The 20,605-nt window shown below is 36.7% G+C and overlaps 2 protein-coding genes across 2 annotated transcripts; one reads left to right on the top strand and one right to left on the bottom strand.

Moving 5' to 3' along the window:
• The first annotated feature begins 237 nt into the window (after positions 1-237).
• Positions 238-18,085, top strand: LOC133876377 (proteasome activator subunit 4-like). Its single transcript, XM_062314646.1, has 35 exons — positions 238-572; positions 1,654-1,756; positions 1,881-1,993; positions 2,975-3,097; positions 3,786-3,887; positions 3,979-4,144; positions 4,695-4,811; positions 4,912-4,979; positions 5,083-5,184; positions 5,275-5,491; positions 5,697-5,927; positions 6,163-6,290; positions 6,558-6,675; positions 6,775-6,993; positions 7,071-7,226; positions 7,398-7,474; positions 7,570-7,778; positions 8,263-8,479; positions 8,575-8,654; positions 8,748-8,865; positions 8,952-9,122; positions 9,964-10,132; positions 10,208-10,251; positions 10,340-10,382; positions 10,459-10,604; positions 10,861-10,955; positions 11,091-11,998; positions 12,983-13,264; positions 13,349-13,444; positions 15,064-15,242; positions 15,567-15,648; positions 16,052-16,176; positions 16,898-16,987; positions 17,626-17,779; positions 17,883-18,085. Exons 1-35 carry the CDS (start codon positions 412-414, stop codon positions 17,922-17,924), a joined length of 5,451 nt encoding a protein of 1,816 aa, XP_062170630.1. The 5' UTR covers positions 238-411; the 3' UTR covers positions 17,925-18,085.
• LOC133876378 (transcription factor MYB80) lies at positions 18,029-19,615 on the bottom strand. Its single transcript, XM_062314647.1, has 3 exons — positions 19,280-19,615; positions 19,046-19,175; positions 18,029-18,844 (listed from the first exon to the last, which is right to left on the bottom strand). The coding sequence occupies exons 1-3, from the start codon at positions 19,410-19,412 to the stop codon at positions 18,130-18,132; spliced, it is 978 nt and encodes a 325-aa protein (XP_062170631.1). The 5' UTR covers positions 19,413-19,615; the 3' UTR covers positions 18,029-18,129.
• Positions 19,616-20,605: the final 990 nt, after the last annotated feature.

The raw sequence follows: 20,605 nt of genomic DNA, 5'->3' as shown, positions 1-20,605 counted from the left end.
GGTCATCATCTTCCACCCGCCACAAACATCTTGTCTCTCTCCCTCTCCCAAGTCTAAAAATTTCTCAAAACTCAAGTCACGGGGCACCCATTTATAATGCCCAACTTCTGAGCCATCATCAACGTCCAATTGGGCCCTCCGAAGTGAAACGGTGGCCAATAAGCCGCCACCAAAAAGCTCCATCGTCCAATTAAACAAGACAAGAAAGTGGAAAAAGAGAAAAAGGAAAAAAAAAAAAAATTAATCCCATCAACCCTTACCCCTTCCCCAAGACGCAGACTTTCTTGTCAAGAAAGAAAGAGAGAAAAACAAGGACCAACCAGTTCACTAGCTAGCCATTATAAATAGCAGCTGCAGATTTATTCATTTCATTCTTCTGCAATTTGGCTTTTGGAATAATTGACAATAAGAATGCATCTGTACAATGCGTGGCTTCCGCCACCGGTGGCCGAAGAGGCGAAGAGAGAGAAGGAGTCCTTCTCTCGGGTCGTCAGCTCACTCAGGGCCTCCTTCCGCCCCGATGACCCCGATTCCGTCTACTCCACTCTCAAGTGGATCTCCGTTCTCGACCTGTAATTTTTTTTCCCCAGTTCTTCAAGTCTTTACTCATTTGACTCTGAATTATGGGTCTTTTTCGCTTTTTCAGTATCATTTCCGTTCTGGGTTCGTCTTAATTGGTGTTTACAAAATTTTGATGGTTCTGAATATCCATATGATGAAGAAATGGGTTAGGAAACTCACTCATGAGAATATATCTTTTGGTGATGACATTTGTCTATGGAATCATGCTAATTTTACTCCAAAAAAGGGTCTCAATTTTCTACCAAGTAATTAAGCAATGACCAAGAGCTTTATTAGGGTGTGGTTTTTCTGACAAAGTAATCAAGAAATGATACAAGATCTTTATGGGGTGTTATTTTTCCGACGAAGTTGTTAAGCGATGTTACGAGAGATTTATGGTTGGGTTTTTGACGAAGCGTTGTAGATAATCAACTTGTTTTTGTTTTCTGATCTTGACAAGAAATGGAAGCGTTATCACTTATCACTGATATGTTAGCTGAAGATTATGCCTTAGCTTGAGTAGGGGAGCAGGGAAACTCGTAAGCCAAAACCTTGATGAATTCTGAACAATTCCTTAGAATTCCATATTTTCAATGCCACCCTTATTATCCAAACTTTCTGTTAGTGCTGTCACCGTGGATATAATGTGCTTAGAGGGTTCTGTTCATCAGCACAAGGTCTCATGCACCGGCACATTAAGGATGACGTTGTGCCTATATTACTCTCTGTCACATATTTATTTCTCTTTTTCATTACAAGTCATGGGTAATCTTTCATTGTATTTCTGTTTGGTGATGCATAGTCTTCTTGATTTAATCACCGATTATACCTTTACATACATGGTTACAAGAAACCCATTGTATGCTTCTAGCAGTAATCTTAGCTATAGTTGTAAATTCCGTTTTTTGTTTGGTACATAGCTGTGCTGGTCCTTCTTCATTCAGACTGCCAGACAGGTGTTTTTTCACTTATAGTTAGTAATTGTACGACTTGTTGGTGAAGTGGATGAAGGTATTTCATCCATGCCTTATTCCATCTATATTGGTTGATCACAGGATTGAAACAGCTAACATTAATTTATTTCTTATGCAGTTTCATAAAGGCGAAAAGTGATGTCTCTTTGGAAGATGTCAGCACGCTTGTCGAGATAGGTTTAGAATTGTTTATAAAATCACAAAATAAGCTTTATGCCCAGGTGATTTATTGTTTCTTTGAAAGAATTTTCTTAATTACCTATTAAAAAAAAAGAATTTTCTTCTTGTACATGTTCTTACACTTTTTTTCTTTTCTTAAATGATGGTTGTGTTTGTGTGGATTAGGTTAGATGGGGAAATATCTTAGTAAGGGTACTTAATAAGTATCGAAAGAAGCTTTCCTTAAAAGTTCAGTGGCGGCCTTTGTATGATACTTTGGTTCATACACATTTCACAAGGTGAGTTTTATATATGCACGTTCAAAAATTTGTTGTTTTTAATTATTGTTATTATTATTATTTTTTTTGGGGGGGATGAATGAGCAATTTTATAGAAGTAAACTGAGAGTTTACGACACTCAAGATATCCGGAACCCAGCTACAAACAGCAGCAACCAACAAAACTCATATGCACCTATATAACTCAAACTATACAAGTATCTATATATACATCAAACAAGAAACTAAAAAATCTCTACTGTCCAAGGACTCCATCTGGCAGTCCCCAGTTACTACACAACTCTGGATTTTCTCTACTTCTCCGAAAACTGCTTTTAGATGCAATCCGTGTTCTTATTTCCCATCTAATCTTTTGAAGGATCCTTTCTTCTGAAAGTAAATGGTCACCATATCTAATATTGTTTCGTTCTTTCCAAATAGCACCAAAGCACTCAAACAGAGCCTAAAAACTAAAAATCCGTGTTTTTAATTAATTATTTCTAGTTTTTATGCGTTAAAAATGTATTGTCTTTCTATAATAGATTGGCTAAGTTATGATAATTTATTATCCTCCCCCGGGGTAAGATATGGTGTGGAGGGTGCGGTCATCTATTCAAGAACCCTTCACTGTATTTGTAAATTACCAATACAAAAGAGAAGCAATGATTTATTATGAACCCTCCTATTTGTACCCTTAAACCATTTGATGCTTTAAAGCCAATAATTTCATTGTAAAAACTTGCAAACAGCAGTTCAGTATCTATTTCACAGAGTAAAGGCTTATTGATGTATGTTCTATTGCTGACTTAAATTCTGTGTCTTTGTTTTTGCTTTCATACTTCTTTGTATTACCTTTGGCTTAATGGTTAACCTTTTCTTGACCTGTCAACAATTGTTTGATGATTTTCTACAATGGAATGGCGTATATAATATTTTCTATCTTGTTCTTCTTAGTTTTGGAAACTTTATATGCTGATGACTTTAGATATGAACGTTTTACAGGAATACTGGTCCAGAAGGGTGGAGATTGAGACAGAGACATTTTGAGACTATTACTTCCCTTGTTCGATCCTGCCGGAGGTTTTTCCCTCGAGGTTCTGCCTTTGAGATATGGTCTGAGTTTAGGTTTGTGGTTTGAGGATCTCTCTCTTTAATTTTGTTAGTCTGTCTGTAAACCATAATTTTATTTTTGGATTTCTTAATTCATCAGTAAGATCTTTTTGCTTTTCATATTATTTTTGGATGATGTCAAAGGGAATTACACACTGTTCTACCTCTTTTAAGTTACATCTGGCATATATTTAGTTTTTTTGACCTTTGGCTTTTTTAGATTTATAGCTACACCACATAAATATACACTTCTCCGGTGGACTTATATTGTTTTAATAGAAACATTATGACAATTTTAAAACAACCAAATGGTTTGGTTTAAAAAACAATCAAAGAAGTCAATTTGATCATTTCAAGTTTGATCTTTTTCCAATGTTTAAACCCTCCTGCAGTCCCTGATGTTCAACTTTTGACATTAAAACAACAGAAAAAGGGAAGTGTGAATAGAAATCAAAGTTGTCAATGTGGTCAAAATAAGCTTTAAATTTCTTAAACCTTCCTACTATAGTAAATTTCTAGTCTTCATCCCAGGAATGTTAAGATGTGAACTGGTGCACCTCCTTCCACTTGAATTGGGTTCTTGGCTTGGTCATAATAGAAAAAGTTCTTCGGTGGCTCTTCTCCCCCCCCCCCCCCCCCCCCCCTTTCCCCCCTTTTAAAAAAAAACTTTTGTTGCTTTCCATCTGATGAAACAAACCTGCAGATCTGTATTGGAAAATCCATGGCATAACTCATCCTTTGAAGGATCTGGGTTTGTGAGACTGTTTCTTCCTACAAATTTGGACAACCAGGACTTTTTTTCACAGTAAGGAGCACATATTTTTGAGAACTCTTATTTTTTATGGTTGTTGAGATGACTTATTTGGGCAATCACCTTCATATTGTTGGCATGGCAGGGATTGGATTGAAACCTGTATAGACTTGTGGGACTCGATACCAAATTGCCAATTTTGGAACAGTCAGTGGGTGGCCCTAGTAGCTCGTGTTATAAAGCACTACAACTTTATTGACTGGGAGTGTTTCTTACCCAAACTTTTTGCGAGATACTTGAATATGTTTGAGGTAAGTGTGAATTGTCTGAGTAATGTTTAGCATATACAGATATTAGGAACCATAACTTATCAAAAATGTTTAGTATATACAGAGAATTGTTAGATTTAGTGGTGCCTACTGCCCAGCATATGCATGCGTTGTGCTGTTGAACTTAATTTCCTTCTAACTGAAGCTCATCATAAAGGAAGTAGAAGTGCATATTGACTGACATTTTAGACATTTGATACCTCAACCGGGCTTGTAATAACAGCAAGACCAGTTAAACAATTCTACTGAATTGTTCGGAGCCTTCATTAATGAAGGCTGTTCTCATATAATAATTTCACGGTACTGAGTTTTCAATGGGTGTATATACTAATCACTGGCTTTCCATTGATTATGCATCAAGAATGTCAAAGTAACCAAGTCATGCCTGTGTTTGCTCCTACAAGATGGCCTGAAGTAATAATGTTTACTAGCACCACTGCTATTTACTGCTAATAAGAAGTATCATTTATTGTTTTTATTATTGTTTGTGTGAAGTACACTTGCATGCCCTCATCCTATCTGTAAACCACAGGTTCCTGTGGCAAATGGAACTGGATCATATCCTTTTTCTGTGGATGTTCCCAGAAACACAAGGTTCTTGTTCTCCAATAAAACAGCCACCCCAGCAAAGGCCATTGCAAAATCGATTGTAAGACCGTTGTACTGTGGAATACATTTTTCTCTTTTCATGAACTGGTCCATGGTTCCTTAAGATATTGGTATCTGAAACTTTTTAATTTCAATGGCAGGTGTATCTATTAAAACCTGGTAGTTCGATGCAAGATCATTTTGAGAAATTGGTCAACCTCTTGGAACAGTTTGTTAACTCATTCTAATGCTCATATTAGTTTCTTTTTCGAAGCATGTGAGTTTGTCCTAATTTTTGTTTGTCGGTTATTTACTGGTGCTTATTGTTGTAGATATTACCATCCCTCCAATGGTGGTCGTTGGACGTATTCTTTGGAACGCTTTTTGTTCCATTTGGTAATACAATTTCAGAAACGCCTACTGCATGAGCAACAGTAAGAATCACATGCTTGATGATATGAGATCCATTCTTCACATGCTTTAGATCATTTTCTGTTCTTTCTACTAATTTACTGTTACTATAGGAACATAGAAAACAGTACACAGCCTGAACTGTGTCTGGGAAGATCAGAAAGGAAATATTTTGTCAATGTGGTGCTGAAGCTAATTGATCGTGGTCAATATAGCAAAAATGAACATCTATCTGAGACAGTTGCTGCGGCAACTTCTATTTTGTCTTATGTGGAGCCCTCTTTGGTTCTTCCTTTTGTGGCATCTCGATTCCACATGGCCTTGGAGACGGTAAGTAGCGGTGTGTGTATTATTTCTTTACTTCACAGAATTGCTTAAACTTTATATGATCATCTACAGTTGTCCCTCACAGAAAACACCTGTTCTTCTATCATACAATTTCAAATTGATATTGTTGTGAGCAAAGTTCACTCCTTTAGGTTTTGCTTGTTTCAGAAAATTAACTTCTATTTCACTAACTTTTATGTCTAGTCAGATGACTGCCACCCACCAGCTGAAAATTGCTTTGATGTCAGTAGCATTTGTCGGGCGTTCACTATTTCTCACTTCCCGATCAGCTCCAGTAGATCCGGTAGATATTGATGGTGGGGACATGTTCACTGATCTTTTGATGGTTTCATTATCTAATGCATTACTTGGTATGGATGCCAATGATCCTCCTAAAACCTTGGCAACCATGCAATTGATTGGTTCAATTTTTTCCAATGTAAGCACACAAGACCCTAATGTTCTTATAGAGTGCTTGATTCATATGCCCATAGTTTGGCAACCATGCAAATGGGCCGCTACTTGCTAGGCTTCTCTTTTGTATACTTCCTGTGTATTTGGGTTGCACCTTTGCACTTTTTAATGATTTGTGATTAATTATAAAATAAAAAATAAATAAAAAAGAAAAAAAAGAAAGGTTTGTAAATGGTTTTACTAATCCATTATACCTGCAGTTGGCTTCTTCGGATGATAATACAGATGAGTTGTCATTCATGCCTATGATTCGCTTTTCTGAATGGCTTGATGAGTTCTTATGTCGCTTATTTTCCTTGCTCCTACACTTGGAACCCAGCAGTGTTACGTGAGTATTGGCATTCACTTCCCCCATCTCTTCTCTTCATGCATTTTTTTTCCATATAACGAGTTAAAATTATATTAGATCTACATTATCATCCTCTTTTTTGGCCTTATAGTCGAAATAATTGGTTACTTGTGCTTTCCCTTTTTCCTTGTTCCTGATCTTGTTGGCCTTTTTCTCTTGTATACTGTCTGTGTATTTGAGTTATGCTTGTAATAAAATTGCTTCATTTATATATATATATATCTAAGTTGGATGCTGGTGCTGCAGGAATGAAGGCCTACATTCATCTGCAACATCAGGAACTTTTCTGGTTGAGCATGGTCCGTACTACTATTGCATGCTTGAAATCCTGCTTGGGAGACTTTCAACATCACTGTATAATCAGGTATAATTTCTTGAGTGCAGATATTCAATTCAGTTGATTTTATATTGTAAATATTTGGAAAAAGATGTTGGTCTAAGCTTTTCCTTGTATCACTTACAGGCTTTGAAGAAAATTTCTAAGTTTGTCAAGACAAATATTCTTCCTGGGGCAATTGCAGAGGTTGGACTGCTTTGTTGTGCATGTGTTCATTCGAACCCAGAAGAGGCAGTTACACACCTTATTGAGCCAATTTTATTGTCTGTTATATCCTCTTTACAAGGAATGCCGGTTACAGGATTTGGAGGAAGAGGAACTTCTAATGCCTGCCTTTCAACAAAGGTATTTCTCTTGTGAATGGTGCATGTTATATGAATGCACCTATTTTTTGTTGTAAAAGTAAATTGTTTTCTTTCCAGGCAAAACCAACACTTTCTCCAGCTCTTGAAACAACAATCGATTATCAATTGAAAATAATATCAGTTGCCATCAGTTATGGAGGTCCTGCTCTTCTCCGTTACAAGGATCAGTTTAAAGAAGTTATTGTTTCCGCTTTTGATTCCCCATCTTGGAAGGTATCATATCTTTTATGTGGTTGATTCAAGTACCTTCACAATTGAAAGCTCTCTAGCAATGCACAATTTGTGTGTAAATGGGATGCTAGCTGAAGAGTTGCTCAATGGTCTCATGATTCTCTGGTTTTATTGAAGTCTCATTCTTTAAGATTTTTTTCGGTCATATGACAGGTCAATGGAGCTGGTGATCATCTTCTTCGGTCCCTTCTTGGGAGCCTGGTTCTTTATTATCCGATTGATCAGTACAAGTATGTTTTTTTTCTTGCTGTTCATGGTTGCATATATATTCTTGTTTTCTTATTCACTGTCTGAAAATGAGAATTTTAAAATTGTCGATTCCTAGGTGCATTTTCCGTCACCCTCTTGCTTCTGAACTAGAGGAATGGATCAGCACAAAAGATTATTCCTATGATGAACCGCCAATGTCCCCCAAGTGGCATATTCCAAGTGATGAAGAAGTTCATTTTGCAAATGAACTTTTGAACCTTCATCTTAAATCAGCCTTGGATGATCTTTTGACTATGTGCCAATCTAAAATCCATTCTGAACCAGGTAATACACAATCATACTGTAACACCCCGATCCCACATTGGGGAGATGAATAGCCTATATAGAGTAAGTGATTTATAAAAACACTTATGAGTGCTAAGTCCCACATTACTTACTTACTAAGTGAAACTAGGCTTTATAAGTGATTTTAGAGAAGATCCAAATTGACTAGTCCTTTTGAAGTGATAGCGTAGATGTGGCTAGCACTTTTCCTGGGTCGTTACACATACTCCAAGGCAACTTTTCCTTTAACCTGACTAATGTAGTAGTGAAGTAATTTTTTATTCTGAGGAGCTTAGATTCGTAGCCAAGTCAAAAGACAGGAAATAGGTGTGTACATTAATTCTTTATTATTTATATTTGTATATAATGCCACTTTATATGGATTTTACTTTTTCCATTGCATCCAAATAAACATGGACATATATTTCTTCTATTTATGCATATTTGTCTTTTACTGATAATTTAAATTCAATTTGTCACCTAGGAGATGAGAAAGAGCACTTGAAAGTGACTCTTTTGCGTATCGATTCCTCATTGCAAGGTGTATTGTCTTGTCTGCCTGATTTCAGCCCATCCTCCATGAATTCAATGGATGAAGATCCAGATCACAATACTTTCTTAATAGCTGGAGCTACAGGTTCGAGTGTTGGCAGCACTCAACTGCGGGAAAAAGCTACTGAGATTGTACATGCAGCTTGCAAGTAATGTTTAAATTTCAGTTTTCCTGTGGGTATCAATCCTTCTATCTGCCTGGGTCTGATTTTCTGAATCTCTTTCATCTTTGTTTGTCAAACAGATACTTATTAGAAGAAAAGTCTGATGACAGCATTTTGTTGATACTCATTATTCGTATTATGGATGCTTTAGCGAACTATGGTAATGCACAGCTTCAACCCCAAACCAACCTACGGGGCCCCTTTTCCCTGTAGTCCTGTCTCTTATCGATTATTTTCTATTTGTGTCATACAGGAAGTTTGGAATATGATGAGTGGTCAAATCACAGGCAGGCTTGGAAGTTGGAATCTGCTTCCATAATTGAACCTCCAATTAATTTTATTGTGTCATCCCATTCTAAGGGAAAGAGAAGGTGAAGACTTTTATCATTGGATCTTCATTTATCAATGAGCTATGCATGAATAGCTTAGCATTCATAACCTTGATCTTCCATTCCAGGCCAAGGTGGGCACTTATTGACAAGGCATACATGCACAGTACATGGAGATCCTCACAATCATCCTATCATCTATTCCGTACGAGTGGGAATTTCCATCCATCAGACCATCTGAATCTTTTGATGGATGATCTTATCAATCTATCTTTGCATAGTTATGAAACTGTTCGCGGGTGAGTTCATTGTCTTCTTTGACCTCTTATATGACAAAGATCTTCTAAATCTTATTATCTATTTTGAATTTAATGTGACTGTTGTTGCACACATAATGCACATTTTGGGTATATTAATCCATTTAAATAGGATAATTTAGATTGCTTTATTGGATTTTGATCAATAATAATAATGACAAGAAAAAGATTACAGTGTAGTTCTAGAAGCAATATCAACAAAGGCAATGAAATTGTAACACCCCTGTCCCCCATTGAGAAGATGAAGAGTAGCCCACATAGAGTGGGTGGTTTATAAGAGATGCTTTTGAGTACTAAGTCCCACATTACTTAGTTACTAGGTGAAACTGGGCTTTATAAAGAATTCTAGGGAAGCTCCAAATTGACTAGTCTTTTTTGGGTAATAGCGCAGATGTGGTTAGCGCTTTTCACTGAGTCATTACATTTTCCTTGTGTCATTACAGAAACTAGTTACAAGACACTTCCTACAGCCCACGTGTAGATGTAGATAAGATGAAGTCTTTAGTAGTTACTTCAACTAATGTTTCAAAATATATTAAAAAAATGACCATAACTACTAGTATTCCCCCATTCTTTGGAGAAGTTTTAGGCATCTGGCAGATTCAATATTTTATGAGCCTGGCAGATTTAGTAAAAGTTTGAATTTTATTAAATATTGACGAAACTTAAGACTTATTATGTCATGAATTTTCAGTACATCTTACAATCTGGTATGCCCTTGTGCTTTCAATTTACGTGGAAACATATGCCTAAAACTATTTGTTCAGTAGTTTTGAGATTGTGTTTTATGATATCTGATATAATATTTTGACATGTTGTCCAGGCTTGCGGGAAAATCTCTACTAAAGATGATAAAGAGATGGCCATCTATGATTTCAAAGTGTGTTATCTCTCTTGCAGAGAATTTACAGAACCCTGACTCACCAGAATGTGCAGTGCTAGGTTCCTGTGCAGTCCTTACGTCGCAAACAATTCTCAAGCATTTGACAACGGTAGTCATTCAGGACCACATGCTCAAAATAATTATAAGAAATGACTTTTTCTGATATATTTTCTTTTATTTTCAGGATCCAAAGTCATTCTCTTTATTTATCCTTGGAATTCTCTCCAGGTAAATCTGCATTGCTTTTGGTTTTAGATTGTTAAATGGTGAAAAAATTTCATTTGAACTCTGTCTGACCTTGCTTTACTTCTTAAAGCTCACATCATGAATCACTGAAAGCTCAAAAAGCAATCAATGAGGTAAAATACCCCATCAGAAAATTTAGAGCATGTGGTTGTGAATTCTGTTGTTTAACATTATCCTTGTGCCCCACAGTTATTTGTCAAATACAACATCTACTTTGCTGGAGTACCTAGAATCATTTTCAGGACATCAAACAATGACGTGGGTGGACCAGATTTTACTGATTTGGTTTCTCAAATTGGTTCTATGAGTTTTGATTCCATTGGCTTGCATTGGCGGTAAATATCTGATTATCTGGATTTTTGTTTCAAGTCTCTTTATATGAGCTGAAGTTGGTTGAGTCTATTCCCTTTTATGAACTGTTTTGGTTTGCTGTGTGAACTCTAATCAATTAATGAAAATGGAAATGATATCTGGGTGGTTGAGTTTCATAAAAATTTTACTCGCTTAGATTTTGATGGCTGTTTTAGATATATGGTAAATTTTGAAAACTTGATGATATAGGCTTAACTTTTTTTTTTTTTTTTTTGTCAGGTATAATCTGATGGCTAACAGAGTTCTGCTCCTGTTGGCCATGGCATCTAGGAATGACCCAAATGCCTCTCCGAAGATATTGAGTGAAACTACTGGTCAGTTCATATTTGTTGCTGAGTCAGGGATTGATTCTATTCTTCACAATAAGTCATGCTATTATTTGAGTGCAATATCTATCTCATTTTAAACTTTTTTTTTGAAAAAAATGTTTCATGTTAAAACCCTTACAGGTCACTTCTTGAAGAATTTGAAAAGCCAACTACCTCAGACAAGAATACTTGCAATTTCAGCCCTGAATATGCTGCTAAAGGATTCGCCTTATAAACTGTCAGCTGAGGATCAGTCTGGCTCTTCTGGTTCTGGGGACTTGCAGGAAAGTACAAAATCATCACTTGAAGGAGCTTTAACTAAAATTTTTCAGGAAGAGGGTTTCTTTAATGAGACATTGAATTGTCTTTCCCATGTTCACATAATCACTGATTCTGATAGCACATCTTCCAGAGGAAATCATGGAAATTCATCTTTTCAGAGCCTAGCAGACAAATCAATCACCCGTTTTTATTTTGACTTTTCTGCGTCATGGCCTCGTACTCCTAGTTGGATTTCTTTGTTAGGAAGTGATACCTTCTACTCAAATTTTGCCCGGATTTTTAAGCGGTTAATACAAGAATGTGGCATGCCTGTTTTATTTGCACTTAGAAGTACATTGGAGGAGTTTGCAAATGCCAAGGAGAGGTCTAAGCAGTGCGTTGCCGCTGAAGCACTGGCTGGGGTGTTGCATTCTGATGTCAATGGTCTTTTGGGAGAATGGGACAGCTGGTTGATGGCCCAGTTGCAGAATATCATTTTAGCACAATCAGTGGAATCAGTACCTGAGTGGGCAGCTTGTATACGTTATGCAGTTACTGGAAAAGGAAAATATGGAACAAGAGTTCCTCTTCTGAGGCAACAAATCCTAGATTGTTTGGTCAATCCATTACCTTCAACAGCAACTACCACCATAGTAGCCAAGCGCTATGCTTTTCTATCAGCTGCACTTATAGAAATATCCCCACAGAAAATGCCAGCAGCTGAGTTACGGCTCCATAATAACCTTTTGGAAGAGCTGCTTGATAATATGTGCCATTCATCTGCCCAAGTAAGCATTCCTCTTCAAAGGCCTCACCAATTTTCTGGTCGAATGAACTTATCAAAAAAAAAATCCAGTCAAACTTTTTTTGTGTCTTGCATGTGTATGTATATGTAGCCCCTATCTATTTATTTTTAATCAATAAATTTCATTATCATTAAATAGCTCAAGTGGGCATAACCCTAGTACACAGGATATGTATACAGAGAACCCCTACTTTGAAGAAAAACAAGAACAAAAATTCAAAAAATCTGTAAAACTATGAACAAACAAACTATGATGAGCAGATATCCAAGTATTAGTTATCAAAGAAGATTTTCATGAAAGTTTTTGGCTGGATTATCTGTATAAAAATTCTAATATAGAGTGGTCATAGTGCAAATATTTTAAGCAACTATTGTTTTTTCAGTGGTCCTCCTATGGACATGGCTGTGTCTTTGTTCTTTTATATGGCCAAAAATGAAAAATAGATTAAGAACATGGGTGTATCATTGTGGCTTCTTCAAATAGGAAAAAAGTTACTATGGATAAATTTTTTACCATTATGTGAAAAGGTCTACAATAAATTGAGTAGCTAGGTTGTGGACTTATACAATTTACATTTTTTTCTCCTTTATTTTCTGTCCTAAACAGAAATAGATATGAAACAGATTTTCATTTTCAGTTATGAACTTATGATTGAAAGAACTGTGGAGACATTGGATGAGGTTAGTTAAATCAATAATGTGTGTTTGATCCTCCTATGATCTTAGCCTTCTTGTATGTCTTGACTGCACTTAGATTCTGACAAATCTTTCCTGCTCATTATCTAGAGAAGGAAGAAAAAAAAAAACTGTCATTATTGATAAGAAAGAAATTAACAATCATAACTTTATTCTTGATCCTTCTATTTTAGGATTTCTTTCTTCTTCTTCCTTTTTTTTTTTTTTTTGGTGTGTGTGTGTGTGTGTCATTTTGATGCTTGACTTTTGATGCATGTTTTACGTGGGACAGGTAAGGGAAGCTATAGGTGTTACCCTTTCTGTTTTGTGCTCTAACATTCGGCTGTATGCATCGTCTCATCCTGATCATTCACATGAAGGGGGAAACAGTGATGTTAATTACCAACATAAAGAGGGAAGTTGGGTTAAATTTCTAATAGAACGAGCATCTGAACTGGTAATGAATATTCAGAATACCAGTCAGTCTGACAATTTGGAGACTACAACAGATGCGAGAGATCAAAATGGGCATTTGAATGGAGATTCAAAAGATGATGTCAAATGGATGGAAACGGTACTAAATGAAATAGTTTCTATTGAATCTCCTTTAACTAATAAAATCTTTTACTCATGAATCTATTTTTCCTATCATGCGTAGCTATTCCATTTTATCATCTCATCTTTGAAGTCTGGAAGATCTTCATGTTTGCTGGATGTGATCGTGGGACTTCTTTATCCTGTAATTTCCTTGCAGGTATGTTCAGTACCTGTTTGATTATGTTTATATTTCTTGTCTGATTTGCCTTGGAGACTACTCTTCGGTTCTGAAATTCATCAGCTTTTGATATTGTTCTTGTTTCTATCCCTTTTAGTTTTGTGTTGAAGGACTAAAAGGGTAAGTGTTGACCATTATGTCAGAGAGAATATCTGGAACTAATTTTTCCTTGACCAGGAGTAACATTGAAAGAATTTGTTTTATAAATTATAAAATTGATTTTTTTTTTTTAATTTATTTTCCATTTTTAGTAATTTGTATATGCCAATGTGTTTTTTATAAGTAATCGCAATTTATTAAAAAGTGCAAAAGCCGCAACCTAAGTACACACCAAGTACACAAGAAATATATAAGAAAAATACCTAGCTGGAATAAGAAAAAGGAGCAGGGAATCTATAGATCATCTACTTCTCCATTGTAAAGTGGCAAGAGAAGTACGAATTTATATTTTTAGCCTTTTAGGAGTAGAAAGGGTCATGCCTAGAAGGGTGATAGAGTTGTTAAATTGTTTGAGAGGTCAGTTGGGAACTCATTCCATTTTAGACGCTTGGAGGATGTCCCCTTTGTGCTTAATGTGGTGTTTATGGAAAGAGCAGAATGCAATGGGTTTTTAAGATTGCGAGATTTCAATGGAAGAGCTAAAGAATACTTTGGTGAAATCGCTTTATATATGGATGGGGGCATAAAATATCTCACAATTTTCTAACTTTTCTGATTTTGTGGATTTTTGTTTGTGTTTTTCTCATTTTTACACTTTTTGTTCGTGTTTTTCTCACCTCCGTCCATTCATGGTCTTCAAAACTCTAATCATTTTTTTCTCTCCAAATACACCACATAAGGCAAGACAGGACCACTCCTTGTGCAGTCGGTGGACTTGTGAAATCTTCTTAAATACGGTGTTGAAGCAAATTTATGAATATAAATATAGGAGTTCCTCTGAAATTGGACTTCTCTTCATATTTTTGAACTGCTAAAAGTGTAAAATGATTAGATATCAAGCTTTCTGTTTTGATTTCAATTCCAATGTGCTTTTTTGGCATCAAGACTCTTAATATTTTAGCACTATCCCTTGGAACTGCCAAAATTATATCGGTTCTCTTGCCCCAACCCCCCACCCTCCTCTTTTCGTGGTTATTTATAAGAGATTATGATTTTTGGTCTTATGCAAGCTCTTGAATTGCATGCATAATCTTGTAACAGACTTCTGCTGCATAAGTTGTTATCTTTCCATTTTGGATGCTTCAGTTTGGGAGTAGTCACTAGTGGAGCCCCTACTCCATTAATCAGAATGTTTAATCATGCTTTCTGCTTAAAGAGAGATTCCATGGAGACAACTGATGCAGACGACTATTCATGATCTGTGATATAGTCTATAGATACTAGGATGAAGTTGATGGCACTTTCTGATCTTTAACATCTATAACTCCGCAAAGTTTAATAGGCTTCTTTTCAATTGCATATCAATTCTTTGGAGATATTTACTGCAGAAACAATCTACTAGAGAAGTTTTTGTTTTTTGGTCTTTTGATTTGCATCATGATGCCTAGTAGGTTGGGCATCACATCTTCATATCTGAAAAATGTCATTGCTTTCTGAAGGAAACATCAAATAAAGATTTGTCTACATTGGCCAAGGGAGCTTTTGAACTATTAAAATGGAGGATTTTCTGGGAACCTCGTCTCCAGGAGGCCGTATCTGTGATTCTTTCTTCAGCCAAAGATTCTAATTGGCGGACTAGATCTGCTACACTGACTTATCTGCGGACTTTTATGTATAGGTATGGTTTTGGTTTTGTTCTATTGTTTCATTGCTCTTTTTCGCGCGCGCGCGGGGGGTGAAGGTGTTAATTTTCTGGTATTTATGGAAATGTCATGTCTCAAATAATTTTTGCTTCGGGAAGTTAGATATAGGAGTGTCCATATTTTGTCACATGAGCATGTGTGCTTCATAAAATGTCATTTATAGAGGAGGATCAAACTTTTTGGTCCTTTTTGTTCTTTGTTTATTTTGTCACATGAGCATGTGTGGTCAGTTCCGACTTGAAGAGGAATTTTTGCTTTGATGCACATGAAAACAAAATTGTCTAATCTCTTTATGACAGGCACACTTTCATTCTCTCACGTGTGGAGAAAGAACAAATCTGGAGCACTGTGGAAAAGCTACTCATAGACAACCAAGTGGAGGCAAGTTCCTTGCTTAATAGTTTTCTTTCAAGGAAAGTTTCAAATTTGGGGGCTTCACCATTGGGAGAACCCCTTACAACCAAGGGAAAAGTAATCTTGAATACTGGGTGTTGTATGATCCATGTTCTAGGTGTATCAGTTCTTAACTTAATAAAGATCGTGATGTTGTTAATAAGAACATTGATGTCACCGAGTCAAATTTGTGATCAGAAGTCAATGGTCATAAAATCCCCAAAACGAAGTAACTGTAAGACTGAAGTCACATGGTTCTCAAGATTTTTCCTTTAAAGGCTAATGTTTTGTGGAGTATTTGGAAGTCTAGCTCTTCTTTGAATGCTAGAGTTTTTGGGTAAGGGGTAGGATTTTGTCACTTTCAACTTTATTAAGCTAATTTCTGGCTCAGGTAAGAGAGCATGCTGCAGCAGTTCTAGCCGGCCTAATGAAGGGTGGGGATGAAGATCTAGCTAGAGATTTTCGTAATAGAGCCTATTTGAAGGCAAATGATCTTCAAAGGAAGAGAAAGCGGAGGTTAGTTTTCATGTTTCTGAAGTTCTAAATCATTGTTAAGTAACTCAATGCAGGGACAACATTCATGTATCTGTGCTTCCATGCAAACAACAGTTTCCATGTATTCATATTTAGGATATGCATGTCTTGAATACATATGTTGTGCACATCATAACGCATCTGCTTGCATATCATAAAAGTTTTCTTTCTGGTTCTGTTTGTTTCATTGATCTTGAAATCAGAGGACAGATTAAAGCAAATATACCAATGCAAACCGGGTTCATTAATGTCTCTGAAAGAAGAAGAATCTTCCTTATTTATCATTTTGGAAAGTATATATTAGTGAAGTAATTGATCAAATCTCTTTATAGTTTTAGGATCAGAATGCTGAATCCAACCCATATGTTTCTCAGTTGTTGAAGGAATTTATAATATTAGGATCAGAATGCATGGTGCAAACACATAATGTCAATACATCCATGTGTTCGACATCCCATGTGAAGAAATCTGTACTCATCTGCATGGATTTTAAAGTACTATTTTTTTGCCTCATGACATTGATGAAACTCATAATGTCAACACAAACACCTGTTAACCAGAAAGTAACTATTTATGCACATTTAATGCATTAATGTGTGAATTCACATGTTTTAGACATGTTTGAGATATGTATCAAGTCGTAGTACTAGGTATTCCATTTATAGTTTTGTGTTTCTGATCAATATATAATATTTGAATGCAGAAATTTTTCTGGTCACTCCATTGCCTCTATACATGGTACTGTACTTGCTTTGGCGGCTTCTGTGTTATCAGCCCCTTATGACATGCCCAGGTCTGTTCTTTTAAGTATAAGAAGCTGATCTTATAATTTGATTTTAGAAATATGATGTAACAAGTTAAAATGCACAAATGATGATGTTTATGTAACTAGTGACAAAATATTGCCAACACCTAATCATGAAGGATCTTACTTAAAGCTGCCCCATGTTGGGTATGGTGGGAAAATCTGGTTAGTTCAATTTTTCTAAACCCACCAGCCTGTTATTATTAAAATTGGATTTTTTTTTTTTTTTTTTTGATAAGTATTATTAAAATTGGATTTTCAAAAGCTAATAGTTGCTATCGTTGACCAATAAAGGGCGGGTTGTTATCTTATAATTCAAACTTGCAATTCCAAGTACCCATAAATCGATGAATCTTTGATTGTTATTTTGACAAGATTCCTAGAAATACAATTTGGTTGAGTAGTTGATCAACAATTTAATGGACTAACAGTAAAGGGTGCAAATTGGGCAAGCATGACCATATAGCTTGTGAGTATTAATTCTGCTCTATGGTCTCATTGAGGGATGGGGCACCCAATTGAAATCTGTAGTGAATTTTGTGGATTTTAATTGATACTTCCTTTCTAAATGATTTCCTTTTTGTACATTAATTCTTTAACAGCATTCATTTTGTATTTTCTTTCAGTTGGTTGCCTGAGCATGTCACATTATTGGCTCGTTTTGCTGGGGAGCCATCACCTGTAAAATCTACAGTTACAAAAGCAGTTGCTGAGTTCCGGCGGACCCATGCAGATACATGGAATGTTCAGAAAAATTCATTTACTGAAGAGCAACTTGAGGTAACTCCATAGAAACATTACACCTCCAAGAACTCTTGCCCTATGTCAGAATATTTGATCATTGGTTCTGTTTCCTGAAATTATTCTTCTTGATCACTTGCAGGTTTTGGCTGATACATCCGCTTCATCATCTTATTTTGCTTGATCTACATTGTATTTTTAGTAAGAGAAACGGTCTAGTTGAAACTCAAATAGTTGGAACTAGGAACAAGAAATTATGTTGAGACTAAGAGAAATGATATAGTTGCTTGATTTACATGTTGATCTTTATATTTTTGCAATAAAATGTTAATGTTTATCCATCAAGTAGGGATTCCTGCCTCTTTGCACTCCTCTGTTCTTTAACCTTTCTAAACAATTGGGTTCATTAGATCATCAGATGGTAAATCCCATAAGACACAGTCTGAACTGAACATACTGGACCCATTTCTGATATCTTTTCCACCCTCAGAATCCTCTCCATTTTCTCCCTCAAGTTTTTCATGTAACCGGACTTGCTGGTCCCCAGCTGTGCATGTGCTTCCCGTGCACATACTCTGGCTCCATGGTGATCTGTCCCCATCATTTGCAAAAGATGATGGGCCATACTGATATCCAGACATAGATGCCGGGAAAGCACTGCACGCCCTTGCAAAATTTGCAGATGTCGCTCCAGTAGAGTCCCATGGCTTGGTTGATTGTAGCATGTCAGGTTCTTGTATAGCCCTTGATAGGCCAAGCTTGATCTTCTCGATGGTATCATCTTTTTCATCTTGCTTACTATTTATATAAGTGGCTGTGGTGTTCCCTGGTGCTGTATTAGGTTCTTGGATCTGGAAGTCAATGCGCTTCTTGGTAAGGAGGTGGAGCATTTCATCTTTAAAGCAGCCAAGGGCTGCTTCTGCAAGATGAGCCACCTGTGGAGGGGCCAGTGTTGTTGCAATTTCAGCCATGAGGTGAGAGAAAGGCTTGTGGGTCACAGGATCAATACCCATGCCTGAAAGCTTCTTTTTCAGCTTAGTGTTCCAGTGATTTTTAACATCATTGTCTGTTCGGCCAGGCAGCTGAGCTGCAATTAGTGACCATCTGGATGTCCATTTAGGAAACAACTGTTTAATACTCGATGTTAAGAGGAAAAATCAGGAACAACAGAATTAACAAAAGCAGTAGACTTTTTAGGATTGCAGTTTAAGAATGCTGTTTGATCTCCCTTCCAATGTTTGTTAGTTGGAAAAGAATGTTGACATTCCAGTTTAAGAATAGAGCAATATATATTAAGTGGCATACCGGTTGCCAACGACAGAATGCAGCTTCACTATGGTCTGCTCTTCTGCTTCCGAGAATTGGCCATGCTTTAGATCAGGACGAAGGTAATTAGTCCACCTTAGCCTACAGCTCTTCCCGCACCTTTGAAGACCTTGCGTATTAGAGGAGGAAGATAGAGTTATTTATTTTGTAGTTCCATTGAGTGTGTGTGTGTGTGTGTGAGAGAGAGAGAGAGAGAGAGAGAGAGAGAGAAACCAGCGTTCTTGGGGATGAGGCGCCAGTTGCGGGTGCCGTGTTGGGCAATGTAGGAAGAGAGCTTGTTGTCTTCTTCAGGTGTCCACTGTCCCCTTTTCACGTTGTCCTTCTCACAGCATGGAATCCTACCCATCTCTGGTTTTTCAATTCTTAATGTGGTTAGTAATAATAGGAATATGGAAGGGCAAGAAAAGAGGAAAGAAGAGTAGAAAATGAGATGGAAGTAAAAGAGAATTCTCTACTGCCTCACTTTAACTTGGCTAATCTTTTATGCGGTTTTCAAGAAAAAGAAAGGTGCTGAAACTATTCTTTGGTTAGTTTTCACTTTGTCTAATATGTGAGACCAACAAGCTTTTCTTATATATAATGTAAGGCAATGGGTTGCAATTGCATGGGGTTATTTGTGAAGGGAAAAGAGGCATCAAAGGCGCATGATTTTATTAAAGAATTCAACGCTATTGAGCGTGTGACAGATGGGCCGGTAGCTCACCCACAAGACGCCCGGTCAACTCTTTCTCTCTCTCTCTCTCTCTCTCTCTCTCTCTCTCTCTCTCTCTCTCTCTCTCTTATTGACTGCTTCCTTTGGGCTTATGCAAATGTTGGGTAGCTTTCTGCTTGACTCACACAAATCCGCCTGAAGTGGGGGACGAGTTGTCTTTAAGGATTGCAAAAGCCGAGGTTGTTGCACGTGCGGGTGTCACACAAATCTCTGGAAACAATGTTCGTTTTGACATTCATGTTTTGTTTCAGTTTGATTCTTTGTTGTTATATTGAACCATATATAATACTTTGGGTAGTGTTATGGGTCAGCTTGAGCTTGTTGATGTCCTTCCTTCAACCTGGGTTTGGCCAGATTCAGGGTGGCAAATTTTGATCCAAATATTTATGAGCAGCGATTCGTGTTGGCGTGTCGGATTCGGGTCGTGTCGAAGCATGGGTATAGGACTATATATGTCAACCTTAAACTGACCCATTTAATAAAAAGAATCAAACTCCTAAACTCAATAATGTTGTGTTGAGTTTGTATCGCATTCACGAGTTGTGTGAAAAATTATTAACCCTTATGTCACGTGTCAGGTTTGTGTAATATTGAAACATGTATATAAGACTATATAGGTTAATCCTAACCAGTTCGACCCACTTAATTAAACATGTAATATTGAAACATGTATATAAGACTATATAGGTTAATCCTAACCAGTTCGACCCACTTAATTAAACAAGTCAGAGCTCTTAACCATAATTCGTTAATTTCGTATTGGATTTGTGTTGAGTTTACTGGTAGTGTCAAAAATTGACCACCCCAAAATTATCAAGCCTGTTGAA

The sequence above is a fragment of the Alnus glutinosa genome, chromosome 8 (assembly GCF_958979055.1).
Source record: "Alnus glutinosa chromosome 8, dhAlnGlut1.1, whole genome shotgun sequence".
In the NCBI taxonomy this organism is placed as follows: domain Eukaryota; kingdom Viridiplantae; phylum Streptophyta; class Magnoliopsida; order Fagales; family Betulaceae; genus Alnus; species Alnus glutinosa.
Note: the sequence above shows the minus strand (reverse complement) of the source record. Positions and strands in the feature narration are given on the sequence as shown.